This window comes from Miniopterus natalensis, chromosome 18 (genome assembly GCF_054644295.1).
Source record: "Miniopterus natalensis isolate mMinNat1 chromosome 18, mMinNat1.hap1, whole genome shotgun sequence".
Lineage (NCBI taxonomy): Eukaryota > Metazoa > Chordata > Mammalia > Chiroptera > Miniopteridae > Miniopterus > Miniopterus natalensis.
In genome coordinates this window covers 42,088,904-42,111,639 of record NC_142098.1, presented here as the reverse complement: position 1 = coordinate 42,111,639, position 22,736 = coordinate 42,088,904, and the positions used below count along the sequence as shown (strand labels likewise).

At 45.0% G+C, this 22,736-nt stretch overlaps 2 protein-coding genes across 3 annotated transcripts in view; both read left to right on the top strand.

Moving 5' to 3' along the window:
- The first annotated feature begins 1,927 nt into the window (after positions 1–1,927).
- LOC107539377 (uncharacterized) lies at positions 1,928–22,468 on the top strand. 2 transcript variants are annotated; one of them, XM_087826997.1, is made up of 3 exons: positions 1,928–1,984; positions 3,685–3,811; positions 16,489–22,468. In XM_087826997.1, the coding sequence occupies exons 1-3, from the start codon at positions 1,952–1,954 to the stop codon at positions 18,846–18,848; spliced, it is 2,520 nt and encodes an 839-aa protein (XP_087683123.1). In that variant the 5' UTR covers positions 1,928–1,951; the 3' UTR covers positions 18,849–22,468. The 2 variants fall into 2 exon arrangements, with proteins under 2 accessions (XP_087683123.1, XP_087683124.1); XM_087826998.1 differs by lacking the exon at positions 1,928–1,984 and having other exon boundaries at positions 3,788–3,884.
- LOC107539421 (uncharacterized) overlaps positions 3,735–22,736 on the top strand; it is a 34,441-nt gene continuing 15,439 nt past the window's right edge. Inside the window, exon 1 of the mRNA XM_016215913.2 lies at positions 3,735–3,811. The gene's annotated coding sequence lies outside the window, so the exon portion shown is untranslated. The remainder of the gene's footprint in view (positions 3,812–22,736) is intronic.

Below are 22,736 nucleotides of genomic sequence, written 5' to 3'. Positions count from 1 at the left end.
ACATCCCTGAGACCTTCTGCTCCAGGTACTTGTGAAAAAAATTGGGGCTTCTCAAACCCCCGATTTGCTGTAGTACCCACAGACCCCTCCACATGGAGGAGGTGTCTTCAGGGTACTGAGGTCTCAGTTTGGATTTCTTAGCTGGGAATCTCTGGCTGACTTTAGAGGTCTTCAAAACTCACTTCACTGATATGAAAGTAATGAAGGTGCTAACCATGGCCCATGTGAGGATCAATATGAAGTGGGTTTTTTAAAGTCACACAACAGACAAATGTCAGATTCAAAAGGCTAGATTTAAACATGTGAATGCTTCAGCCTTGGGCTCATGACTGGAGAGGACTAGAGAGACTCAGCTTTGCTGCTGTTTCCATTGTTGGAATTATCATCATGATTCCTCCCCCATTCCTCTGGTGACCCAGAGCAGTCACTGTCTGCCCTACAATCATGGGAATGCCGTTGATGACCCTGAACCTGAAATAAAGGTGTGCTTGGTTTTTTTGTAAAATATGTTTTTATTGATTTTAGAGAGAGAGAGGAACATCGATCAGCTGCCTCGTGCAAGGCCGCCAGATCGAGCCTGCAACCCAGGTATATTCCCTGATTGGGAATCAAACCAGTGACCTGGTAAATGGGACGATGCCCAACCAACTGATCCACACTGGCCAGGGCTGAAATAAAGGTTTTGGATTCAACCCTTGTCCTCACTGGGAAGTAACATTTTTCCTGTGGATGCAGTGACAGTGCTTGCATGGGCACTGGAGATTGTTTCTGCAAAAGTGAGCAAACTGCAGAAGGGTGTTACTGTTGATCAAAGAAAAAAAAAATTATGTTTCTGGGAAAATAGGAAAAACAAAGGCAAGAAGAAAAAGGAAAAGCCCTGTCCAGTGTGCACTGTAGTTAGAGCACCAGCCTGAGCACCATAGATAGGGTCTCCGGCTTAATGCCCTGTTAAGGGCATGTACCTAGTGTGCAGGTACGATCCCCAGCCGCGGTCTGTCAGCTGCCTGAAGCAGCTGATAGATGACTCAAATGTGTTTTTCTCTCCCTCCCTCTCCCCCCCCCACTCTAAAAATCAATGGAAAATATAACCTCAGCTGAGACTTAACAACAAAAAAAGTAAAAAAATGTTTCTGGGAGAGGTTGAGCTGCAATTATATCAGGTATTTAACTAGGTTTGATATCACGGGCTTTTGGCATGAGTGGTGCCGCTTTAAGCCTGTAGTTCTCCTTTTGAAAAATCTTTTATTTCGTCATTTTAGAGAGGAAAACCATGGATTTGTTGCTCCGCTTGTTTTAGTGCAGTCTTCGGTTGATTGTATGCCCCGACCAGGGATCAAACCCGCAGCATGGGACGACCCACTGAGCGGCCAAGTCCCCGCCGGCCGGTGGTTCTGCGTTTAAAGCAGCCTGTTGTCGAGCACAGCTGAGGCCTTGATTGCGGTCTTTCTCTGAGGGGGGGCGGTCTTGTGGTTCTGAGCCTTCACCGCGCTTCAGGTGGATCCTGTCAGCTGTGAGCTTTCCTGCAGGTAACTGGCAGCCAGGCCCTCGCGCAGGCGGAGCCTCGCTTCCCAGGGTCCGTCCCCTGGAAGCCATTCTAGCGGCTGAGGCTGGAGAGCTCCCGGCGCGTCCCTTTAGCTCTCGGAACTACGTTACCCAGGAGGCGCTGCGCTGGGGAGCCAATGGCGCGTCGGTCGCCGGCGGGGTTCGCGGCCCGGGGGCGGGACTTCCGGCATCTTTCTCCAAGCGTCCATCTTTGCTGGTTGGTCGGAGTGGAATCTGGCGCCAGCCGCTGTGTCCGTTTCCAGGTAACAAAGCGGCCGACGCGCGGGAGACTCGAGGGCCGCCTGGCGCCGGTCTGAGGCTCCGACCTGCCCGGGTGACCGCCGCCGGGGCCGGGACAGGGACCGCGGGCCCGGGGCGCCGCCCTGCCTGCTGCTCCGCCCTCAGGCCGATGGCGGCGGCCGCGCCGAGGCGCCCCGCTGAGGTGAGTGCGCGCCCCCGGCCCTGCCGCCCGGTCCCGTCTAGGTGGGAGGCCGGTCATGGGGCGGTGCCGCCGGTTGGTCGGAAGGAGCAGAGCTCACGAGGTTCTTGCGCCGCGTCTGCTGGGCGCGGGCCGCCGACGAGGGAGGGCGGGGTCCCGGTCCCGGGTGAGAACCGCGGGTGAGGCGGATAACGGGGTGCGGGGCCGAGGCTCTGGAGGAGGGGGCTTCGCCGAGATGCGCTGACAGGCGGAGCCCCGACTCCCTGCTGCGGCTCCCCAGAACTTTTTGGGGTGCTTGGGGGGGTTGGAGCCTCAGCCTGTCTGGTGGCTAAGGTCAGGGGCACGGGGTCATTTTCGAGGGTCACTGCGCCTGGCACGGAGGCCGAAAGGCTGGAGTCGCGACGGCGCGTCGAGGAAACGTGGGCTTATTGAGGGGGCTGCGGGCGGACAGGCTGCCGAGCCCCAGGCCCCTGGGGTCGGGGCCGCTCAGGACGAGGAGGCGGCGGGCGGGCCCGGGCCGGGCGCCGGGCAGAGAGGAGGGGCCCCGGAACAGGTTCGGGGGCGACCGGGAGGAGCCGGTGCTGCCCGCCGGTCCCCTGGTTGCACGGCCTGCAGGGCCCTTCAGGGGAGAAGGGGAAAGGAGGGCGCGGTGCTTTGTCCTGGGCTGTTTCTCTCCTGGAGGCAGGAATCTTGGGGGGGCGCGGGGAGGGTGCCGTGGAGCCTTCACCAGGTGCCAGGTGGCCTTTCAGGCCGCGCTCCCCATGGATTGGCTGGTGCCCGACGGGGCCATTAGTCAGCGCAGCTGGTCCTGAGAGGGCCTGGGAGTCACTTGTCTGGTTTTGCTGCTTTTCTGGGCCTGGCGTTGAGATACAACTGAGGCCTAGGTTTTGTGTGGTTTTTTTTTCAGGAAGGAAAGGTCAGGGGTCTAAACCGCGTGACCAGCGCTGTGTTAGGGGAGGACGGGTTACCTGGGGACAAGGTTCTTGTTTTACCAGTTTTGCCCCTTGCTAGGTAGGCATCCCGGGCTTTCTGCGCTGGTGAGTTTCTTACCCGCCGGGCCTCCCACCTCTGCTCATGTCTGTCTAACAGGGACCGTCAGGACTGGGCTTTAGGGAAGGTCGAGTGGGGAGAGGACGTTGTGGCTGCGGAGGGGACGGCACGGAGGTGGAAGGGGGTCGTGGGCACCGGAGATTCACGCGCTCCCGGGAGGCTGATACTGAGCCAGGCCAGAGGTATAGAGGAGGCCTCCAGAGCAGCATCTCCCCAAGGGCGCAGCTGTGGGCGTGCAGCTGGGCAGTGACGGTGGGGGAGAGACAGTCTACAGAATGATGTGCGAATGGGGAGGAAGTTAGGGTCCCAGGGCCCTAGGGTTGGGGGCGGAATGGTGACGCGAGAGCCTACCCTTGGCTGTGTCTTGTCACGGCCTGGAGACCCCAAGGGAATTAGTGACAGGATGGATGGGACCCTACAAGCCAGGACCAGAATTGGGTTACATCTCTGTGCCTTCCTGCCTGATGTTGCTGAGGGCTGGACATAATAAGGGACCCTGAGGGTAGAGTGGGCATCAGTGGCACCTGGGTATGGAATTCCCCGAGGTGGGGAGCTTTGGGGGAGGGTGAGTGTGGGGTAGATGTGTGGGGAGATGGATTGTGGTGCTCAGAGACCAAATGCTCATGGTTTTTCCTCTGTCCCCATTATAACAGGCCAGTGTGACTTTTGGGGACGTTGCTGTGCACTTCTCCTGGGAGGAGTGGAGGCTGCTTGATGAGGCTCAGAGACGCCTGTACCTGCGTGTAATGCTGGAGAACTTTGCACTTATATCCTCTCTGGGTAAGACTCACAGCCTCACTGGTGACTTGGACTAGGCTCTACTTCCTCCACCCCGACTTCTCTCTGTCCTCAGGTGTGGACCACAAGCACTGCTTGCTTCCCCTGTTGTCTGGGTAGTTGCTGTATTGCTAGAGCTGGTTGGTTTGCACTGCTCTCTTCTCTCCCCTGCATTCCCATTACCGAATCCTTTTAGGAAGGGGTTCAAGGTCAGTTGTATTGCATTTAGTTTAATGGATTCACCATGCTTGCCCTCTCAATGTCTGGGTTAATGTGTCCAGATCCATATCCCTTCTTATCCCAGGGTTGGATCCCTTCTTTTAACTCATTTCCTCCTGTCTACCTGTGCCAGGAGTTGCAGGTATTGTCATGGTCGTTACTTGTATGAACCATGGGCTTTTCTTTAACACTCCTACAGTGTGTAGTGTAGATTTTTTTTCTTTCTACCCTTGTCGAGATATAAACAATAAAAATGTACAACGTGCTGATTTTAAATATATAGGTATATAGTGAAGTAATTGCCATAGTGAAGTTATTTAAACATCCATCAGCATATAAAGTTACTTTATTTTATTATGCTAGGAATGCTTAAGGTCTACTCTCAATAAATTTCAAGTATAACATTATTAACTACAGTCACCATGCTCCTAATTACATTCTCAGAATTCACTCATCTTGGAAAGGAAAGATTGTACCATTTAACCAGTAGGTTCCTGTTTTGTCCAGATCCTGCCATTCTGCTCTTTATCTATAATTTTGAGGTTTTATTTTTTTAAAATATGTCTTTATTGATTTCAGAGAGAGTAAGGGAGAGGGAGAGAGAGTTAGAAACATCAATGATGAGAGATTCATCGATAGCTGCCTCCTGCACAACCCCTACTGGGGATCGAGCCCGCAACCTGGGCATGTGCCGTGACGGGGAATCAAACTGTGACCTCCTGGATTGTAGGTGGACGCTGAAACCTACTGGCTGAGCTTTCTTTCGTTTCTTTCATCACTGTCTTACAGTTTTCAGAGTCATTAAGTATTTTATTGTTTTTTATGCTATTGTGAGATTGATTTCTTAATGTCTTATTGAGATATTTCATTATTAGTGTATAGATTCAAGTTACTTTTGTATGTGGATTTGGAATTTTCCAAGTTTATTGTTCTGCTTTATTCACTCTGAAGCTGTTCTGTTGTTGTTTTTTGAATTTTGTTTATATAAAATTATGTAATCTGCAAACAGGCAGTTTTACTTCTTTTTGACATGTATGTCTTTCATTTCTCTTTCTTGCCTTGTTATTGACGCTAGAACTTCCAGTACTGTTTTGGAAAGCTGTGGTGAGAGTGTGCACCTTTCACTTGTTCCTGATCTTGGAGAAAGGCTATGACCTTTCTGACATTGAAGTACATACCTTCTACACCCAATGTTATTGTTAGTTTTATCAGGACTATATTCTGAATTTTGTTAAGTGCTTTTTCTCGCTCTATTGGTATGAGCATAAGCTCTTTTCCCCCTTTATTCTGTTAATGTGGTATAGCACATTTATTGACTTTTTATGATGAACCATCCTTGCATTCGAGGGATAAATCCCACGTGATCACTGTTTATGATTCTTTGAATGCTGTTGAATTTTTTTGTTAGTAATTTGTTTAGGGTTTTCGCCATTGTACGTCTGTGTTCATCAGTGATGTTGCACTGTAGTAATGTTTTCTAGTGTCCTTGTCTTGCTTTTGATGTCAGCTTGATGCTAGTCTCCTAAAATGAGTTTTGAAGTGTTTCTTTTTCTTCAACTCTTTGGAAGAGTTTAAGAAGCATTGACATTAATCATCTTTAAAATGTTAGTAGACTTCACCAGTGAATCTGTCTCGTCATGGCCCTTTTGTTTGTTGAGGAGTTTTTTTTGTACTGATTTCACTTTCTTGTACTTGATACTATTCTATTCAGATTTTCTGTTTCTTCCTGATTCAGTGTTGGTAGGTTATGTGTTTCTGGCAGTTTACCTGTGTCTTCTGGGGTATCTGATTTCATGATCGTCTTCTGAGATCCTTTTTGTTTCTGTGCTGTCAGTTACAATTTCTCTTGTTTTGTTTCTGAATTAATTTATTTGAGTATTCTCTCTATTCTAAGTTAACCTAGCTAAAGGTTATTTATGTATTTTATTTATATATTTAAAAAAGTAGCTCTTAGATTTGTTGATCTTATTGTTTTTCTAGTTTCTATTTTACTTGTTTTCCCTCTGATCCCTGTATTTTTCTTTGCTCTGGTGACTTTATTTTATTTTTTAAAAAAGATTAACATGTATTGAAAGCCTATAAGATGTCAGCCATTTATACACCTGGTTTTTGGGTTTTTTAAAATATGTCTTTATGGATTTCAGACTTAGAAAGGGAGAGGGAGAGAGAAATATCAATATCCCCTTTCTGGGGAACAAGCTCGCAATCTGGGCATGTGCCCTGACGGGGAATGGAACCGAGATCTGGATCATAGGTTGATGCTCAGCTGCTGAGTCACACTGGCTGTGCTACAACTGTTTTTTTAAAGCTAGAATTACCATTGTTATTTTTATTTTTTTTTAAAACAGATATTTTGCTTTTTTTTTTTTTAAATACATCTTTATTGATTTCAGAGAGAGGAAAGGAGAGGGAGAGACAGAAACATCAATGATGAGAGAGTCATTGATCGAGCCCACAACCCGGGCATGTGCCCTGACCGGGAATCGAACCCTGGTGGCCTGGATCCCAGGTCGACGCTCAGCCGCTGAGCCACGCCCGGCCGGGCCCATTGTTGTTATTTTTCAATCCTCACCCAAGGATATGTTTATTGAATTTAGAGAAAGACAAAGGGAAAGAGAAAGAGAAACATCAACTGGTTGCATACGTTCCCCAACTGGAGATCGAATCGGAAATCTAGGCATGTTCCCTGACCCGGAACCAGATGTCAAGCACACAGCCTTTTTGGTTTCCGGGGCAATGCTCCAACCACCAGAGCCGCCTGGCTGGGGCTGCTAACTTCACTCTTGTACGAGTTTCTCAAGGTGTAACGTTAGAGTGTTTGGAATCTTTCTACTTTCTTCATATTGGTGGTTATAGCTCTGAACGTTTCTCTGAACTTTTCCATGTTCTGTATGTTATGTTACCATTATTTATGTATTTACTTATTTTGTAATTTTCACTCAAGGACCTGATTAGAGAGAGGGGCGTGGGGGAGAGAGAGGAGAAACTGAGAGAAACATTGACGGGTTACCTTCTGTGCATGCCCCAGCTGGCGAGCCAGCCCACAGCCCAGGCATGTGTTCTGGCCTAGAGTCACCCCAGCAACTCTTCGGTCCCCAGGATGACACTCAACTAACTGAGCCACTATGGCCAGACTTGTTTCCATTTTCGTTTTTCTTACATATTTTTCAATTTTCCGTTTGATTTATTTTTTCTTTGATTGAATGGTCAGCAGTGTGTTGTTTAATGTCCACATAGTTTTAGGGGTTTTTTTTCAGCTTTCTTCTTGGTGTTGATTACTGGTTTTATCCATTGTTAGGAAGAGGCACTTGGTATGATTTCAGTCTTCCAAAATTTCTCAGTCGTCTTTTGTGTCAGGATATTAAGAAGCTAGGAAAATTCCTGGGCAACTGGAATAGGGAAACTGAGACAAGAAAATTAAACACTGCCGAGCAGTTAGAACTACTTCCAGTCAGCCTGTGAATCGCAAGATCTTATCTTCCCCAGCAAAGGACACTTGAGAGCAAATGGTTTATACCCTCCTCCCTGACCAGAGAACACATAGCTTAAATTACCATGGTCTGAGAAATAGAGCACCAAGACCCAATTAATGCCATTTGTGCCAGCCAAATCCAAGGACCATGAAGTCAGGGAAACAGATAATAAAAACCCCTTTAAAGCCAGACAGACCTGATGTAAAAGCATAACAGTACAGCTGACCAGAGGGTAGTGCGCAAAACTCCCCATATGCTCATATTGATGCATCAGCATATTAGAAACACACCTGGAAAGCTGACGAATACGGAAACCCTTCCTTAAGACTCTTGCTCGGAGGAAAAAGAAATAATAAAATTCCCTCAAGACAAAGACTTAGTATGGGTGTGCTTTCTTCCTGAACTCGAAGTGTCCCCATGAAACTTGTAACCAGGGAGCAGTGGAAAGTGGTAGCTCCACTCAGGCTTACCCCCTGATCCTGTCTCCAAGCCCTCCTTTTTCTCTGACTTCCCAGTGACCTAAAAACAGCCCTGCCTTGGCTCACTTATTTTCTATACCTTTTCTAATGAGCCAAAGCAGATTACCACCTAAGGTCTCGTTGATTTTTCTGCTTTAAGTTCTTCCTTTGTTTCACTGCCCCCTTTTAATAAATGTACTGTCAGAATCCCCTGGACTCGTATTGGGAAATCGTTCCTACACGAAGTCAAGATCCCACATACTACCAACTGGCCTGTGGCAGACCTACTCCAGGCCAGCCCCTTTCTGGTAACGTTCCGGTGCCCAATGTGGGACACTGGGGTTATTTTCTCTTTAGTTTGCTCTCTCCAGTTCCTCCTCCTGTCACTTCTTATCATCAATTTGCGGGAAATGCTACCTGTCACTGTGGAGTAAGTCCTTCATCAAAATGCGCCTCGTCAGCACTGAGATTGAAGGTAAATCTGCACTCTAGACACAGCATCACCCACCCACATGACTGTTCCTAAGTGACACCTGTGAGATAAGGTACAGTGATCTCCTGGTTCATGGGTTGACACTCAACCGCTGAGCCATGCCGCCCAGACCGTGATTTCTGTTTGTATTTCTTTTTCTGCCATTGTGGAGTTGAGTCCCCTGTCTGATTGGGATAAATCCATCCTTGGAGCATCTAACCCTGGTTATTGGTAAGTCCACCTTCAGGGGACAGGGTAAATACATTCACAGCACATTTCTCTACGCATACTATAATTCCAGATTCTGTATCTAAGGCATTTATACACCAGTTTTGACAACTTCATTCTTGTCTTGCCCCATCTCATCTTCTGTCACTGGGTTTCTTTTTTACCCCTTTGAATACTCTTTGGGATATTATGTATCTAATTCTTTAAATTAGGCCTAGACTTTGTTTCCACAGCTCAGTCTCGGCCTTTGCAACTTTGATTAAGAGCCTCAACAAGTCTTCCTACTGGGTAATTAGAAGTGAAGGAAAAGTGGTGAGTGTTAAACACCCTAAGTCCTCCTGGAGGCCTAGGAACTACTGTGGTCCTAGCAACGTTAGGGGTGTAGCCACCCCAAACCCTGTAAAGGCATCTCTCCTGCTCTTCTCAAGCCTCTTAAAAGGTGTCAAGGAGAAACTTAAAAACCTTGTTTTCTCTACAACTATTAATACTACCGTTTGTGTGCAGAGTAAAAAATTAGTATTATCTCCAATATTTTTTTCCTGAGTCATGTTCTGGAAGAATACTTGATATTAAAGCTAGTCTTAGTTTGGTTAATGTCTTTTAAAGTTATTAACATAATATATTTTGCCTTGGGTTGCAGGAATAAGTTCATGTTTTTATTTCTCTTACAGAATTTGTCAAGAAAATGGCATCGGTAATAATTTTTAAAATCTCATAAGAGTTTTTAAGAAATAATAAATAGATGTAACTAAAATGAAGGATTTTTGATAATGCTTTTCATTAGTAATTAAATATATATATACCTAAATAGTTTTCCAAAGTCTTTAGTGACTTGGAACTTTGGAGTTTTGCTGGGTTAAATGGTGAAAATTATTAAATATTTAGATATTTTAAAGTAACAGTACTAAAATATTAATTGATTTACCTACTTTTGACTTTTATTACAGAGAAGCTAGAAAATAAGCTTAGAGTTGTTAATAAATATCTTATTCTTTTTTTAAAATTATAAATGTCTTATTCTTTATTGTAAGTATGTCTCTCTTTTTTTTAATTCCCACCCAGGGATATTTTTTCCATTGCTTTTTAGAGTGGAATGGGGAGAGAGAAAGGGAGGGAGAGAATCATCAATGTGAGAGAGAGACACATAGATTGGTTGCCTCCTACACGCCTCCCAGCTGGGGATCGAGCATGCAGCCAAGTACATGCCCTTGGCCGGAATCGAACCCAGGGACCCTTTCGTCTGCAGGCCGATACCACTGAGCCAGATTGGCTAGGGCATAAGTATGTTTCTTGAAAGTATGAGTGTGTTTACCAATGGAGTAGCCTATGTTTCTAGAATTTATGAAATGTATTTGTCAATCTAAGGAATGCTAATTGCTTACTTTGTTGTCATTGAAAATTAAGGTTTCTAGGAGTTAAGAATTCTAATTAGGCTGAAAAGGAATTGTATGGATTTGGTCATAGAAAGTATAAGAAATTAAATGCATTTTAAGAAAATAGGGAAAAGTATATTGTTCTAAAGTTGTTTATTTCTAAATAAGTTTTAAAAAGGCAAACTAAAGGGGACTAGAAAAGTTTTAGAAAGTTTATAAAGAAAAATCTTGATAGAAAATTATATGGTTTAGCTAAATAGTACATTTAAGTAGATAAATAAATCTAAGTATCAAAAGTAAACTAATCCAGAACTACTTTAGTTCTTTTCAGTCTGTTAAAGGTGGGGGTCGTTTTTCCTGTGTTTTATTAAAGTGGTTGTGGGTGCCCTTGCCGGCTCTCTCAGTGGTCAGAACATCGGCTGCGGGCTAACGGTCCCCTGTTCAGTTCTGGACAAGGGCACGAACCTGGGTCGCAGGTCCTGTCCCTGGGGTCACGTGCAGGAGGCAGCCAGTCAACATGCCTCTTTCACATCAATGTCGTGCCCCCCCCCCCACCGCCGTCTCTAAAGAGAAATGGAAACAGTATTCTCAGGTGAAGATTAAAAAAATTACCTGTCATATTGTTATTCAGGTACTTGGTCAGCTTTCAAGCACATCATCTCTTTCAATCTTAAGAATTAAAAGTTATGCCAGTCTGTTAATGTTTCATACTTTTTATTTCCACCTTAGGTAAATAGTGATATATTATTTCATAACAATATATAATTTTTAGGTCAAATATGTTTGACAGGCTTTTCAGGATTTAAATTTTAAGACTTTTTCTTAACCTAGAAGTGGCTTTGAGTTACTCCAAAGGGCCTCTGGAGGACCTCAAGGATTTATTCTTTCTCCTTAAAAAAGAGAAATTTTGGGCTAATCAGGTTTATTTAATATGCTTGGATATATATAGAAAGCTTTGTTAAATAAAAAAATGATAGCTGTTTTTTATTTGTATGCATATATTTTTATTGTTAAAATAGATGTTACAGAGATTATATAACATAATCTCCAAGAGTCCACACAATTCTGACATACTTTCATTTATAATTCTGATTGTTATTTTGGAATGTTATATCTTGCAGAAAGGGCAGAATTTCATATCAACTGGATTATAATCAAAACTGACTCTGTCATTTTGTTGTTGTTTTTTGTCAATTAAAATAAAATACATTTCATCTTAAAAGTCCATAGAATAAACTCTGACCTATTCTAAATGTTTTCAGATATACCTTTAAACTAGGCAAAGCTTTATAGAGCTTTAAAAACAATAACTATAACTAAATTAACACTCCTTCCCATGTCCCACATCCTGGTACTGAAGGCCTCATAATCGGCCATCTGCTGTACTAACTAGGTGAAACAGAGACAGTGGGCGGCACCAAAGCATTCCTTGAGATTCCCCTCGTAGAGTATCTTCTTAACAGTTGGTTTACCTTTAAGGGCAATTTTTTAAAAAGGCATTTTATTTTATGATATTGCCTAGCCTCAGCACAAACTCAAGGACAGGGAATTCTGACCTGTAAATAGATCTCTGAATTATAATGCTTCTCTATTTAGACTTGTTTTACAAAACTCAAGACAAATAGAGTGAAATACCTTATGTTCAGGTGTTTATGGCCCTTTACCAAGATAGGGATTTAAGGAAAACTTGTAGAATGTGTGTTGCCACCACGTCAGGTGAATAAAAGGCACCTTCACAGCCCTGGCAGGATTCCAGCCTCTGTCTAGAGAATGAAACCCCACCTGGAGGGCGGAACAGCCTGCTTTCCAGCTCACTGCCTGCCACCTTCCAAAGAGCAGCTGCCAGTGTTTAATTTTCCCTCCAGTACAGGACTGCTGGCACCCACCCCTCCTCATGGTTCTGCCATTGCCAGGAGTGGAGCTCATCACCCAAGCCCCAATATGTTACCTCTGAGGGAGGCCAGCTAAGGGAATTATTCAAGTACATGTTCCCTTTTCTATGTCTGGTCCTTTGAAAACAAAAACTCAGTCAGTTTTCCAAAGACCTTGCAGAGAAGTTTAATCACTTAACACTGACTCATGACTTAACTTGAAGTGATTTACAGATGGTCCTCCCGTTGCTGAGCTGTAGATGAAAAGCAGCACATAATTGGAGCTGCAAGAGCTTATGCTGCTGAATTAGCTGGTCGTCATGCTCAACATCGGGTATACTGACCAGGGGTGGACACAGTCCCAGATCGGGACCCTAATGGTGGCTATCAAACTGAGACAGGTGAAGGCCAAGAGGGAAGGGACCACTGCACTGTATGGTTGTCTCAGATGGGATGAAAAAATATACTATTATGCCTGTTAATTATGATAACTTAAAAAAGGTTACTCAAAGACTGAAAACCCCACCATTTTTGGAGGGCAACTAGCAGAAGCTTTCTAAAAGTACAAGAAAATCGACCCCAAGTCAGCTGAAGGCAGAGCACTTCTGGGGATACATTTTAACCAGCAGGCAGCCCCAGACATCAGAAAGTTACAAAACTTGCCCTGGGACCCCAGATCCTGACTGAGCAAGTGGTAGAAAGAACTTTCAGTGTTAACTGCTGAGCAGAGGAAGGGCAAAAAGCCACCGATGGAAGCAAGAGGCTCACCTGTGAGCCTCGTCTTTAAGCCTCGTGCCGCCGCGGGGTCACCCAGCCCCTAACTACAAGGGACATTAAAGGGGCAGTGCTATTCTGGTGGACAAGGGCACATGAAGGAGCGCTCTCAACAGACTTGGGGTCAACTACCTCCAGGACCATGCCCCCTCCACTAGAGGGAAGGCCATTAGAGGAGTGTCCTATGCTCCGAAGGGAACCTAGAGCCTTCAAACCAGTGGCGGTCAAAGCAACCAAGAATTGTCTGTCCCTGAGGCTCCTACCACCCCCACCTACCATCTAATCATTATACCAGAGGAGCCTCAGTTAACCCTTGATGTGGCAGGTAAACCCATTGCATTTCTTTTAGATGTGGGGCTGCTTGCTCTCTGCGCTGACTCCCTCCCCAGGGCCTCTTCCAAAGCCTGTGTGATCACTGGGGTGAATGGGCATCCTCAGTGCTACCATTTCACTCTAACCCTCAGCTATAGCTTCAGGAATCTCACCTTTAGTCCTGCCTTTCTTGTAGTTCCAGGGTGTCCCCTTCCCTTATTAGGAGGGCACATCTTGTCTAAGAACTACCATAACCCCTAAAGTTACCATAACCTCTCCCCCTCCCCCGATGCCAGTGAAACACCAGGGCACATACCCTGGGAAGGAATGGCAAATTGATTTCACTCAGATGCCTTCTAAAGCTCGTATTTATAGACACTTTGACTAGATAGACGGCAGCCTTTCCTACCAAAAGTTAAGCTACTAGGGTAGCCAAGAACTTATTAAAAAAGAAATTTTACCTAGATTTGGACTACCAAGAAGCTTACAGAGTTGATAATAGGCCTTTTATAACCAAAATTACCCAACTTGCCTGGTGTGGCTCAGCAGTTGAACATCAACCTATGATCCAGGAGATATTGGTTCAATCCCCAGCGGGGGGTGTGCAGGAGGCAGCCAATCAATGCCTCTCGTTGATGTTTCTCTCTCCCTCTCCCTTCCTCTGAAATAAAATATTTTTTAAAAAACCAAAGATCAAAATTACTCAACAGCTGGCTCAAACTTTGAAAATCAACTATCACTTAAACGAATGGAACACTCAGGTCTCTGATAAGATAGAAAATGGCTAATCAAGCCCTAAAAAGAATTCTAGCCCACGGGCGTTGCTCAGTGGTCGAGCTTCGACCTATAAACCAGGAGGTCATGGTCCGATTCTGGGTCAGGGCACATGCCCAGGTTTCGGGCTCGACTCCCAGTGGTGGGGCCTGCAGGAGGCAGCCGGTCAATGACTTTATTATAGTGGGTGTTTCTATTTCTCCCTCTCCCTTCTCTCTGAAATTAATAATAAACATATAAGAGGGGTGGTTTCTGTACAAACTATGCCAAAAATCTGAGTCCCAGTGTCTTTGGGACGTGTAGGTCCCATGAGAATAAAAGCTACACCTGAAGGTTACACATGAGCCCCTTTGAACTCAGCTGTGGTAGGTGTTTTCTCAGACCTGACCTGGGAAAACAGCTGTTACCTTACACTTTTAATCTAGGTGGGTACAAAAGGCACCACGGGGCTATGGAAACAATTTTACATGCCCTCAGTAAAGACTCCCAACACAAGTTAAACCAGGGGACAACTGTCCTGAGTCCCAACTACAGCCCAGGCGGAAAGGCCTACATCAGGTCCTACTAAGCACCCCAACTGCTCTGCTCTCGGGAACAGCCAGTTAGATTCATTTATCTTGAATTAAACCTGTTTTTTGGTGACTTCCCACTGAAACCACTACCTGAGACCTACTTTTGTGAACCACTCAAGGACCTCAAGTTTCTCTTGAGAAAATAAAAAACCTGTAACCTAAGTAATAACTAGGCCTTAATATAATTGTCTTTCTCATATTTCTGACACTTTCTACCAGCCTATCGATACGCTCAGCCTCCTCCCCCAGGAAAGGAGTTTTTCTGTCCCTGTTAGTCTCCACAACACTGCTTGTCAAATTAGTCACCTTTAGGATATAGCCAGTTCCCTGTCAGCAGGATTGGGGATTTCAGCCCATCCCTCCTTTAGGAGAATCAGCCAATGGCCTCTCTGTCCCAGTCTCAGGTACCATTCCCTCGCCTCATTATATCAGCCGCAGACACTTCCACACCCAGGCAGCGTCTACTGCTGTGTTCAGCAGGGAGCAGTCCCTGAAAATAGGCTGTACTCCCTCATCAGCCCCTAAGTGATTTCAGGGATAGAAGTCTGTAAGGGGAAATGTGTTGGGGTGCTAAGGAGCTAGGAATGTTCCTGGGCCAGTAGAGTCCGGAAGCTAAAGCCGAACAATTCGAACCATTACAACCAGCTTGTGAATTGCGAGACCTTATCTTCCCCACCCAAAGATGCTTAAGAACAGACGGTATAAACCTCCCCTCCCTGACCGGAGAACACGGAGCTTAAATCACCGTGGTCAGGGGGAGAGAACAAAGGCCAGTTAAGGCCATTTGTGCCAGCCAGACCCAAGGACACAAAGTCAGGGAAACAAGTAGCAAAAACCTCTTTAAAGCCAGACAGACCCAAGATAAAAGTAAAACAGTAAAGCACATCAAAAAGTAGTGCAAAATTCCCCATACGCTCATTTTGACGCATCAGCATATTGAAAACACCTGGAGCCCAGCCGGGCCTAGCTCAGCGGTTGAGCATCGACCTAGGATCCAGGCGATCGGGTTTTGATTCCCGGTCAGGGCACATGCCGGGGTTGCGGGCTGCAGCCGATTAATGACTCTGTCATCATTGATGTTTCTATCTCTCTCCCTCTCCTTTCCTCTCTCTGAAATCAATAAAGATATATTAAAAAAACAAACACACAAAAACCACACCTGGAAAGCTGATGAATATTCTGCCAAAACCCGTAAGATTCTCGCCCGCGCGGGAGGGGGGCGGGGGGGGGGGGAATCCCTCAGGACAAAGGCTAGGCTGAAGGCTCTCTTCTCACCAGGAACTTTTTTTTTGTCTTCTCCCCCAGAGAGAGGAAGGGGGAGGGAGAGTGAGAGAAACATCCTTGACGAGAGAGTCATGGATTGGCCGCCTCCCGCAGGCCCCTGGCTGGGGATCGAGCTGGCAACCCTGGCATGTGCCCTGACCGGGAATCTAACCGGGGACCTCTTGGTTCCTGGGTTGGTGCTCAACCATTGAGCCACATGGCCTGGGCCCCCTGCTCTCTTGGTTTCCATTTGTGTGGAATATCTCAATCCCTGCACTTTTAGCTTGCTTGTGTCTTTAAAGCTTAAGTTACCCTGAAAGGCAGCATAAAATTGGGTTTTGTTTTTTTGTTTTGTTCAGCCAATGTCTCTTGATTGGAGAATTTTATTAGGTCCTACTGTTACCATCTTGTTTATTACTATGTCTGGCTGCTTTGTAGTTTATTTCTTCCTCTCTTGGTTTTTCTTTGTAATTTGATGGTTTAGAGGTTTGTTTTCCATTGCTTTGTCTTTTGTGTATCTACTTTATGTTTTTTCTCTGTGGTTACTAGAGGCTTATTTAAAACTTCTTATAGTTAAAACATTCTATTTTAAGCTGATAACTTCAATTGCATACAAAAACTACTCTTTTACCGTCACACACACACTGTATGCCCTGCCTCTCTTCGTTTACATCCCATGTCCATGTGTCTTCCCCATGGTGTGGTTTCGAATTATTTTGTGAACTTAGAAGCTTAGTAACACACAACAGTCAGGGCGTCCTACAACTGAATTTTTTTGTATTGAAAAGCATGTCACATATTCATGCCTCCATGTGACACATGAATATATATGATGTGTTTCTTCCGTCCCTTTAGTCAACATGGACTTCACCAGCGTTTCTTTGCATTCAGGTTGCTGCTGTGGAGCAGACAATGTGGAAGACACCATTGAACAGAGCGTTTCTGTTGGAGTGTCAGAGGCAAAGAATCCCAAGGCAGCTTTGTCTTCACGGAAGAGACACCCATGTGAGAGTTGTGGCCCAGTCTTAAGAGACATTTTCCATTTGGTTGAGCAGCGGGGAACACAACATAGCCAGAAACTGCTGAGGTGTGGGGCATGTGCAAAACGATTTTATTTCAGTGTGAACTGTCACCAGCACCAGGAGGAGCACATGAGAGAGAAACCCTTCAGAAGTAGTGTGGATGGGTCTTCATTTGTGAGCAGCTCCAGCATCCACATATCCGGGAACAGCTTTACCTGTGAGCAGGGTGAGAAGAACTTCCTGTCCAGCTTGGGACATCAGCAGCAACAGGACACTCATAAAGTGAAGGAGCCAAACAAAGGCACCCAATGGGAAGCAACTTTACAAAGCAGAAAAAGTCTTTACACTTCAGGAGAATACAAGAAAGCATTTAACCCCCAACACATACTTGCTCAGGACCAGGATGTCCATATTGGGAGACAGTGTTTTGTGTCCAGTGAATGTGAAAAGACATTCAAGTATAAATCCTCATTTGTTAGGCACTGCACAGTCTACACTGGAAAAAGTTTTCATGTGTGTGGCAAAAGTGGAAAATTCTTTAGTGGAAGCTCAACTGTCAGTCAGCATAGAAAAATTAATACAGGAGCAAAGCAGTACAAGTGCAGCAGATGTGGAAAATCCTTAAGCCAGAAACATGCCTTTATCTATCCCCGGGAACGGCACAGTGGAGAAAACAGTTACATGTGCAGTGAATGTACACAATCTTTTAGTCATAGCTCAGTGTTCATTCGATATCAGAGAGTTCAAGCTGGAGAAAAGCCTTATAAGTGTAATTACTGTGCCAAGTCGTTTACCTCTGTTGCTGGCCTCATTTATCATCAGAGCTCTCACAGAGGAGATAGGCCTTATGTGTGCAGTGAATGTGGGAAATCTTATGTCACTCGTAGAGCCCTTCGTTATCATCATAGAATTCACACTGGAGAAAGGTCTTATGAGTGCAATGAGTGTGGGAAATCCTTTAACAATAAGTGGAAACTTGTTCGACACCAGAGAATTCACACAGGAGATGGGCCTTATGTGTGCAGTGAATGTGGGAAATCTTATATTACTCGTAGGGCCTTTCATTATCATCTTAGAGTTCACACTGGAGAAAGGTCTTATGACTGCAATGAGTGTGGGAAATCCTTTAACAATAAGTGGAAACTTGTTCGACACCAGAGAATTCACACAGGAGAAAAGCCTTTTGTGTGCAGTACATGTGGCAAGTCTTTTACCAATAGCTTCACCCTTCGGTATCATGAGCAAGGCCACCTGGGTAAAAGGCCTTATGAGTGCAGTGAATGTCAGAAATCTTTTACCACTAGCTCTGGCCTTCGTTATCATCTCAGTATTCACACAGGAACCAGACCTTATAAATGCAGTGAATGTGGGAAATCTTTTATCTGTCGATCTACCTTCCACTCTCATCAGAAAACTCATTCAGGAGAAAAGCCTTATGAGTGCAGTGACTGTGGGAAATCTTTTACCCGTAGAAGTAGCCTCCTTTATCATCAGAGACTTCACACTGGAGAAAGACCTTATGAGTGCAGTGAATGTGGGAAATCTTTTACCAGGATCTATGCCCTTCATTGTCATAAGAGAGTTCACACTGGAGAAAGGCCTTATGAGTGCAGTGAATGTGGAAAGTCTTTTGCCACAAGCAGTAGCCTCGCAAAACATCGAAGAGTGCATCCTGGAGAAAGTCCTTATGACTGCAGTGAAATCGGGAAATCATTTGCCAGTAGTGATATTTTCTGTTATCACCAGGGAGTTCACACAGTAGAAAAGCCTTTCAAGTGCAACCAGTGTGGAAAGGCTTTTGCCTCTGGTTCCTCCCTCCGTTATCATCAAAGAATTCACACGGGCGAAAGGCCTTATGAGTGCAATGAATGTGGGAAAACTTTTATCTATAGTTCCAAACTTCGTTATCATCAGCGAGTTCACACCGGTGAAAAACCTTATAAGTGCAGTGAGTGTGGGAAATCTTTTATCTATAGTTCCAAACTTCGTTATCATCAGCGAGTTCACACTGGTGAAAAACCTTATAAGTGCAGTGAATGTGGGAAATCTTTTATCTACAGCTCCATATTTCGTTACCATCAGAGAGTTCATGCTGGCGAAAGGCCTTATAAGTGCAGTGAATGTGGGAAATCTTTTATCAGTAGTTCCAAACTTCGTTATCATCAACGAGTTCACACTGGACAAAGTGCTGGGAATGAGCAATACTCTGTTCAGTGTAACAACATTTGAGGAAACATGTTGAGGAGCCCATTGTCTGAATTGAAATTCTTACATCTAAATATGCACAGTGGGGAGATTCCCTGTAAGTTTTATTTATGTAGGAAGCGTGTGTAAGTATGTTGCACCTTCTGACTTACCCAAGGCTCCTCCTAGGTTATGGTGCTGCTAGATTCTGAGGCTATATTCCTTTCACCTTTACCACCTGGCAGGTACACAGACTTTGTGTCAACACCCTAATGTGCTCTGGGAAGCTGACCTTTGTTCGAACGTATACTGTAGCTAGATAGAAATGAATAGAACCCTTAATGGGTCAGCTTTTCTATTATGACTAATTTGGACATAGACCTGGGTCCATGTGTTGGCCCTGACAATATGAATTGCAGCTTGCAGAGAAATGACTATGTGTTCCAAGGACGTGTTCATCTAAAGTGATGCCTGTGATGAGATATTCCAGCTTCCAGTTCATGAACTTGGGAACTGCCTGCTGCTCATGTCTTTGGCTTTTACAGTAATTGAGACCTTACTCTTTTAATTCTTTTGGGGCAGGGGGTTAATCCTCACCCAAGGGTATCTTTTCATATTGATTTTTAGAGAGAGAGAGAGAGAGCTCCACTGGTGTTGCTCAGTGGTTGAGTATTGACCCATGAACCAAGAGGTCACCAGATTGATTCCTGATTAGGGCACATACTCGGGTTAAGGGCTCGATACCTAGTGGGGGGTGTGCAGGAGGCAGCCGATCAATGCTCATTAATGTTTCTGTCTCTCCCCCTTCCTTCCTCTCTCTCTAAAATCAATAGAAACATTAAAAAAAAACAAGAAACATTGATATGAGACACATCTATTGGTTGCCTCCTGCACACTCCCCAGCCGGTGCAGGGATGGAATCTGCAACCCAGGTGCATGCCCGTGACTGGGAATTCAAACCACCACCCTAATGTGTGCGGGCTGATGCTCTAACCACTGAGACACCAGCCAGTCAGGGCTTTTAATTCTTTTTAATCTTTTTTTTTTTTTTTAATATATCTTTATTGATTTCAGAGAGAGGAAGGGAGGGGGGAGAGAGAGAGAGAAACATCAATGATGAGAGTCATCGATCAGCTTCCTCCTGCACATGCCCCGCTGGGGATCGAACCCACAACCTGGGCATGTGCCCTGACCAGGAATCGAACCAAGATCTCCTGGATCCTAGGTCAATGCTCAGCCACTGAGCCACGCTGGCTGGGCACTTGCTTGTTCTTTGAAATGTATGGGGTCGTATGTAACCTGCCTTGGGCTCTGCAAGCATGAAGAGGTGATATACTACTGACGGCTTTTTATGGCCTCAAATTTTCTCTGCTTGTGGAGGGGACTGTATGATGGCATGAAATAGTGGGCCATTTTTGACCAAATTTGAGTGCCTGTCCACAGACTCCTCGGACTAAAGGGCTTTCTGGTCCTCATTTGGATGTTATGTGTTTGAGGCGTCTTAGAGATGACCCTGAGGAGAAGGCAGATATGAGATCCTCAGGTACTTACAAAAGTAGCATGTTTCCTTCACCCAAAGCAGATATTGCAGATTATACCAGCACTGTTGAGGGGATATCTTTCTCAGGTCTATAAAGGCTGATGTTCCCTGATGTCCACCATTCACTGGGCTAGGGTCAGTGATGGAAAGTCTGGCTCCAGGGAAAACCATAGTTGGTACAGAAACACTGCCATAATAGGGATTGGAGGAGACTGCAGCTAACTAGATGGAACATGCCTCTTCTAAATGTGCGTCCAGTAGTGCATCTGCAACAGTGACTGCATGATCCGTGTGCACAGAACTCAGGACCCCCAGGCATGTTTATCTTGTGTAGCTGACCTCATTGTCAGAAGAAATAAAATTGATTAAATAGTTTTGTGGATTCCTATAGTCACTCAGTGATGTCTGCCTCAAAGCCAGTACTGCACAACAGGAAAGAAGGAAAAGGGACCTGTAGTCCCGGGATGTGGCTGTTGGGCCAGGCCTCCTTCCTGCTTCCTCAGATGGAAAGGTTCATTACTTAACATATTTTGTGTTATTTAGGGAATACTGACCCCTAGAGAGCGTGAGGGGAGAGATGGTGGAGTGAATATAGGGTGGCCAAACCCATTTTCCAAAAAGATTAGAACATAAGGTTTTTTTAAAAAATCTTGAGTCTGTTTTTTTTCTTTTTATTTTTTTAATATATTTTTATTGATTTCAGAGAGGGGAAGGGAGAGGAAGAGAGAGAGAAACATCAATGATGAGAGAGTCACTGGTCGGCTGCCTCCTGCACGCTCCGGACTGGGGATCGAGCCCCAAGCCTGCACGTGCCCTGACTGGGGATTGAACTGCAGTCTTCTGGATCCGAGGTCGATGCTCCACCACTGAGCCAGGCCCGATGGGTGAGCCATTCTTTTCCTTAATCCTTACCTAGCATATGTTTAGAGAAAGGAAGGGAGAGAGACAAACATCGATAGGAGAGAGAAACAATGATCAATTGCTTCCAATACTCACCCCAACTGACAATAAAGCCCAAAACCTCGGTATGTGCCCTGACCAGGAATCAGCCCAGCAGTCCTTTGATGCATAGGACGATGCTCTACAAACCGTGACTCTGGCCAGGTGAGAAGTAGCGTTTCTTTTTTTTAATAATTGCCCTCCATTACTCTTTCAGAGAGTGGAAGGGAGAGAAAAACATCAATGGAAGAGAGATGCATTGGTTGCTTGCCTCCCAGAGGCACCCATATGGAGCCAGCAACAGGGGTATGTGCCCCTGATGGGAATTGAACCAGGGACACTCTAGCCCATAGGCTGGCACTCTAACCACTGAGCCAAACTGGTTAGAGTGAGAAATATTGTTTCTAATGAGTCCCTAGGTGGTCCTGATGGACAGGATCATCAACACTCACCTCAATGTCCCGTGGATGGAACCAACTAGAGCATCTGTACTGAGCCCTGGGTGTGTGGTTCCCAACAGGCCAATCCCCGGGGTCAGAACTCTTGTCCACTGCAGCTGCGGAGACTGGACCATTGTCCCAGTGGGTCTGGAAGGCAGAGCTTCAAGCCAAAGAAGATTATTCATGAGCTGTGTCATCTCATGAAGTTTGCTCAATTTTGAACTTACTTTCAGCACCTCATCCCTTTCTATTTCATTCTTCTGGAATGGACACGTGTGTATCCATGCCTGTGCCAGCACTGTCTTTTGGAAGCACATGACTTAATTTCACAGGTTGATAGGTGGAGAGGAATTTCATTTCAGGATGAATTGGATGTTGATTCTCACTCATATCTGACTTAGATAATATTTAGATGAGTCTTTGGGCTTCTTTATATCACATTGTAATTTATTGTATAATCACACTTTTTTTTTATATTTCCTGTCTGTGTGCATTGAAGAATTTAAGCTGTATGAGCGTGCATGGGGTCTTTGTCATGTCTCTCATGCACCTACAGCAATGCCTGATGCTGAGTACTTGCTCAGAGAACATTTATCAGAACCATGAGTAAACATAGCACCAGAAGTTCTTGTATATTTTAACTAATTTACTATAAATATCCCCTTCAACTCTTTCTCCATGCTGGTATTCTTTAATGTTTTCAAGAATATAAGTCCTAATAAAAGTTCTTTGTGGGGGAAAAAAAATAGCCCCGTCTGGTGTGGCTCAGTTGGTTGAGCGTCAATCTATGCACCCAGTAGACGCGGGTTTGATTCCAGGTCAGGGCACATGCACAGGTTTCAGGCTCTATCCTAGTGGGGGTGTGCAATGGGCATCCCATGGATGTTTTTCTCTTGTGGGTGTTTTTCTCTCTCCCTCTCCCTCTATAAAAATCAATAAAAACATTTTAAAAATAAATTAAAAAAACTTATCTGAGATGTTAACTTTCTTCAACATCCTCTGATATTTACCCAG

Bases quoted from the DNA above. Each gene is read 5' to 3' on its own strand.
- LOC107539377 (XM_087826997.1), top strand. From the start codon at position 1,952: ATGGCGGCGGCCGCGCCGAGGCGCCCCGCTGAG. The intron at 1,985-3,684 runs GTGAGTGCGCGC...CCATTATAACAG, and splicing joins CGCCGAGGCGCCCCGCTGAG to GCCAGTGTGACTTTTGGGGA. The intron at 3,812-16,488 runs GTAAGACTCACA...CTTTGCATTCAG, and splicing joins TGCACTTATATCCTCTCTGG to GTTGCTGCTGTGGAGCAGAC.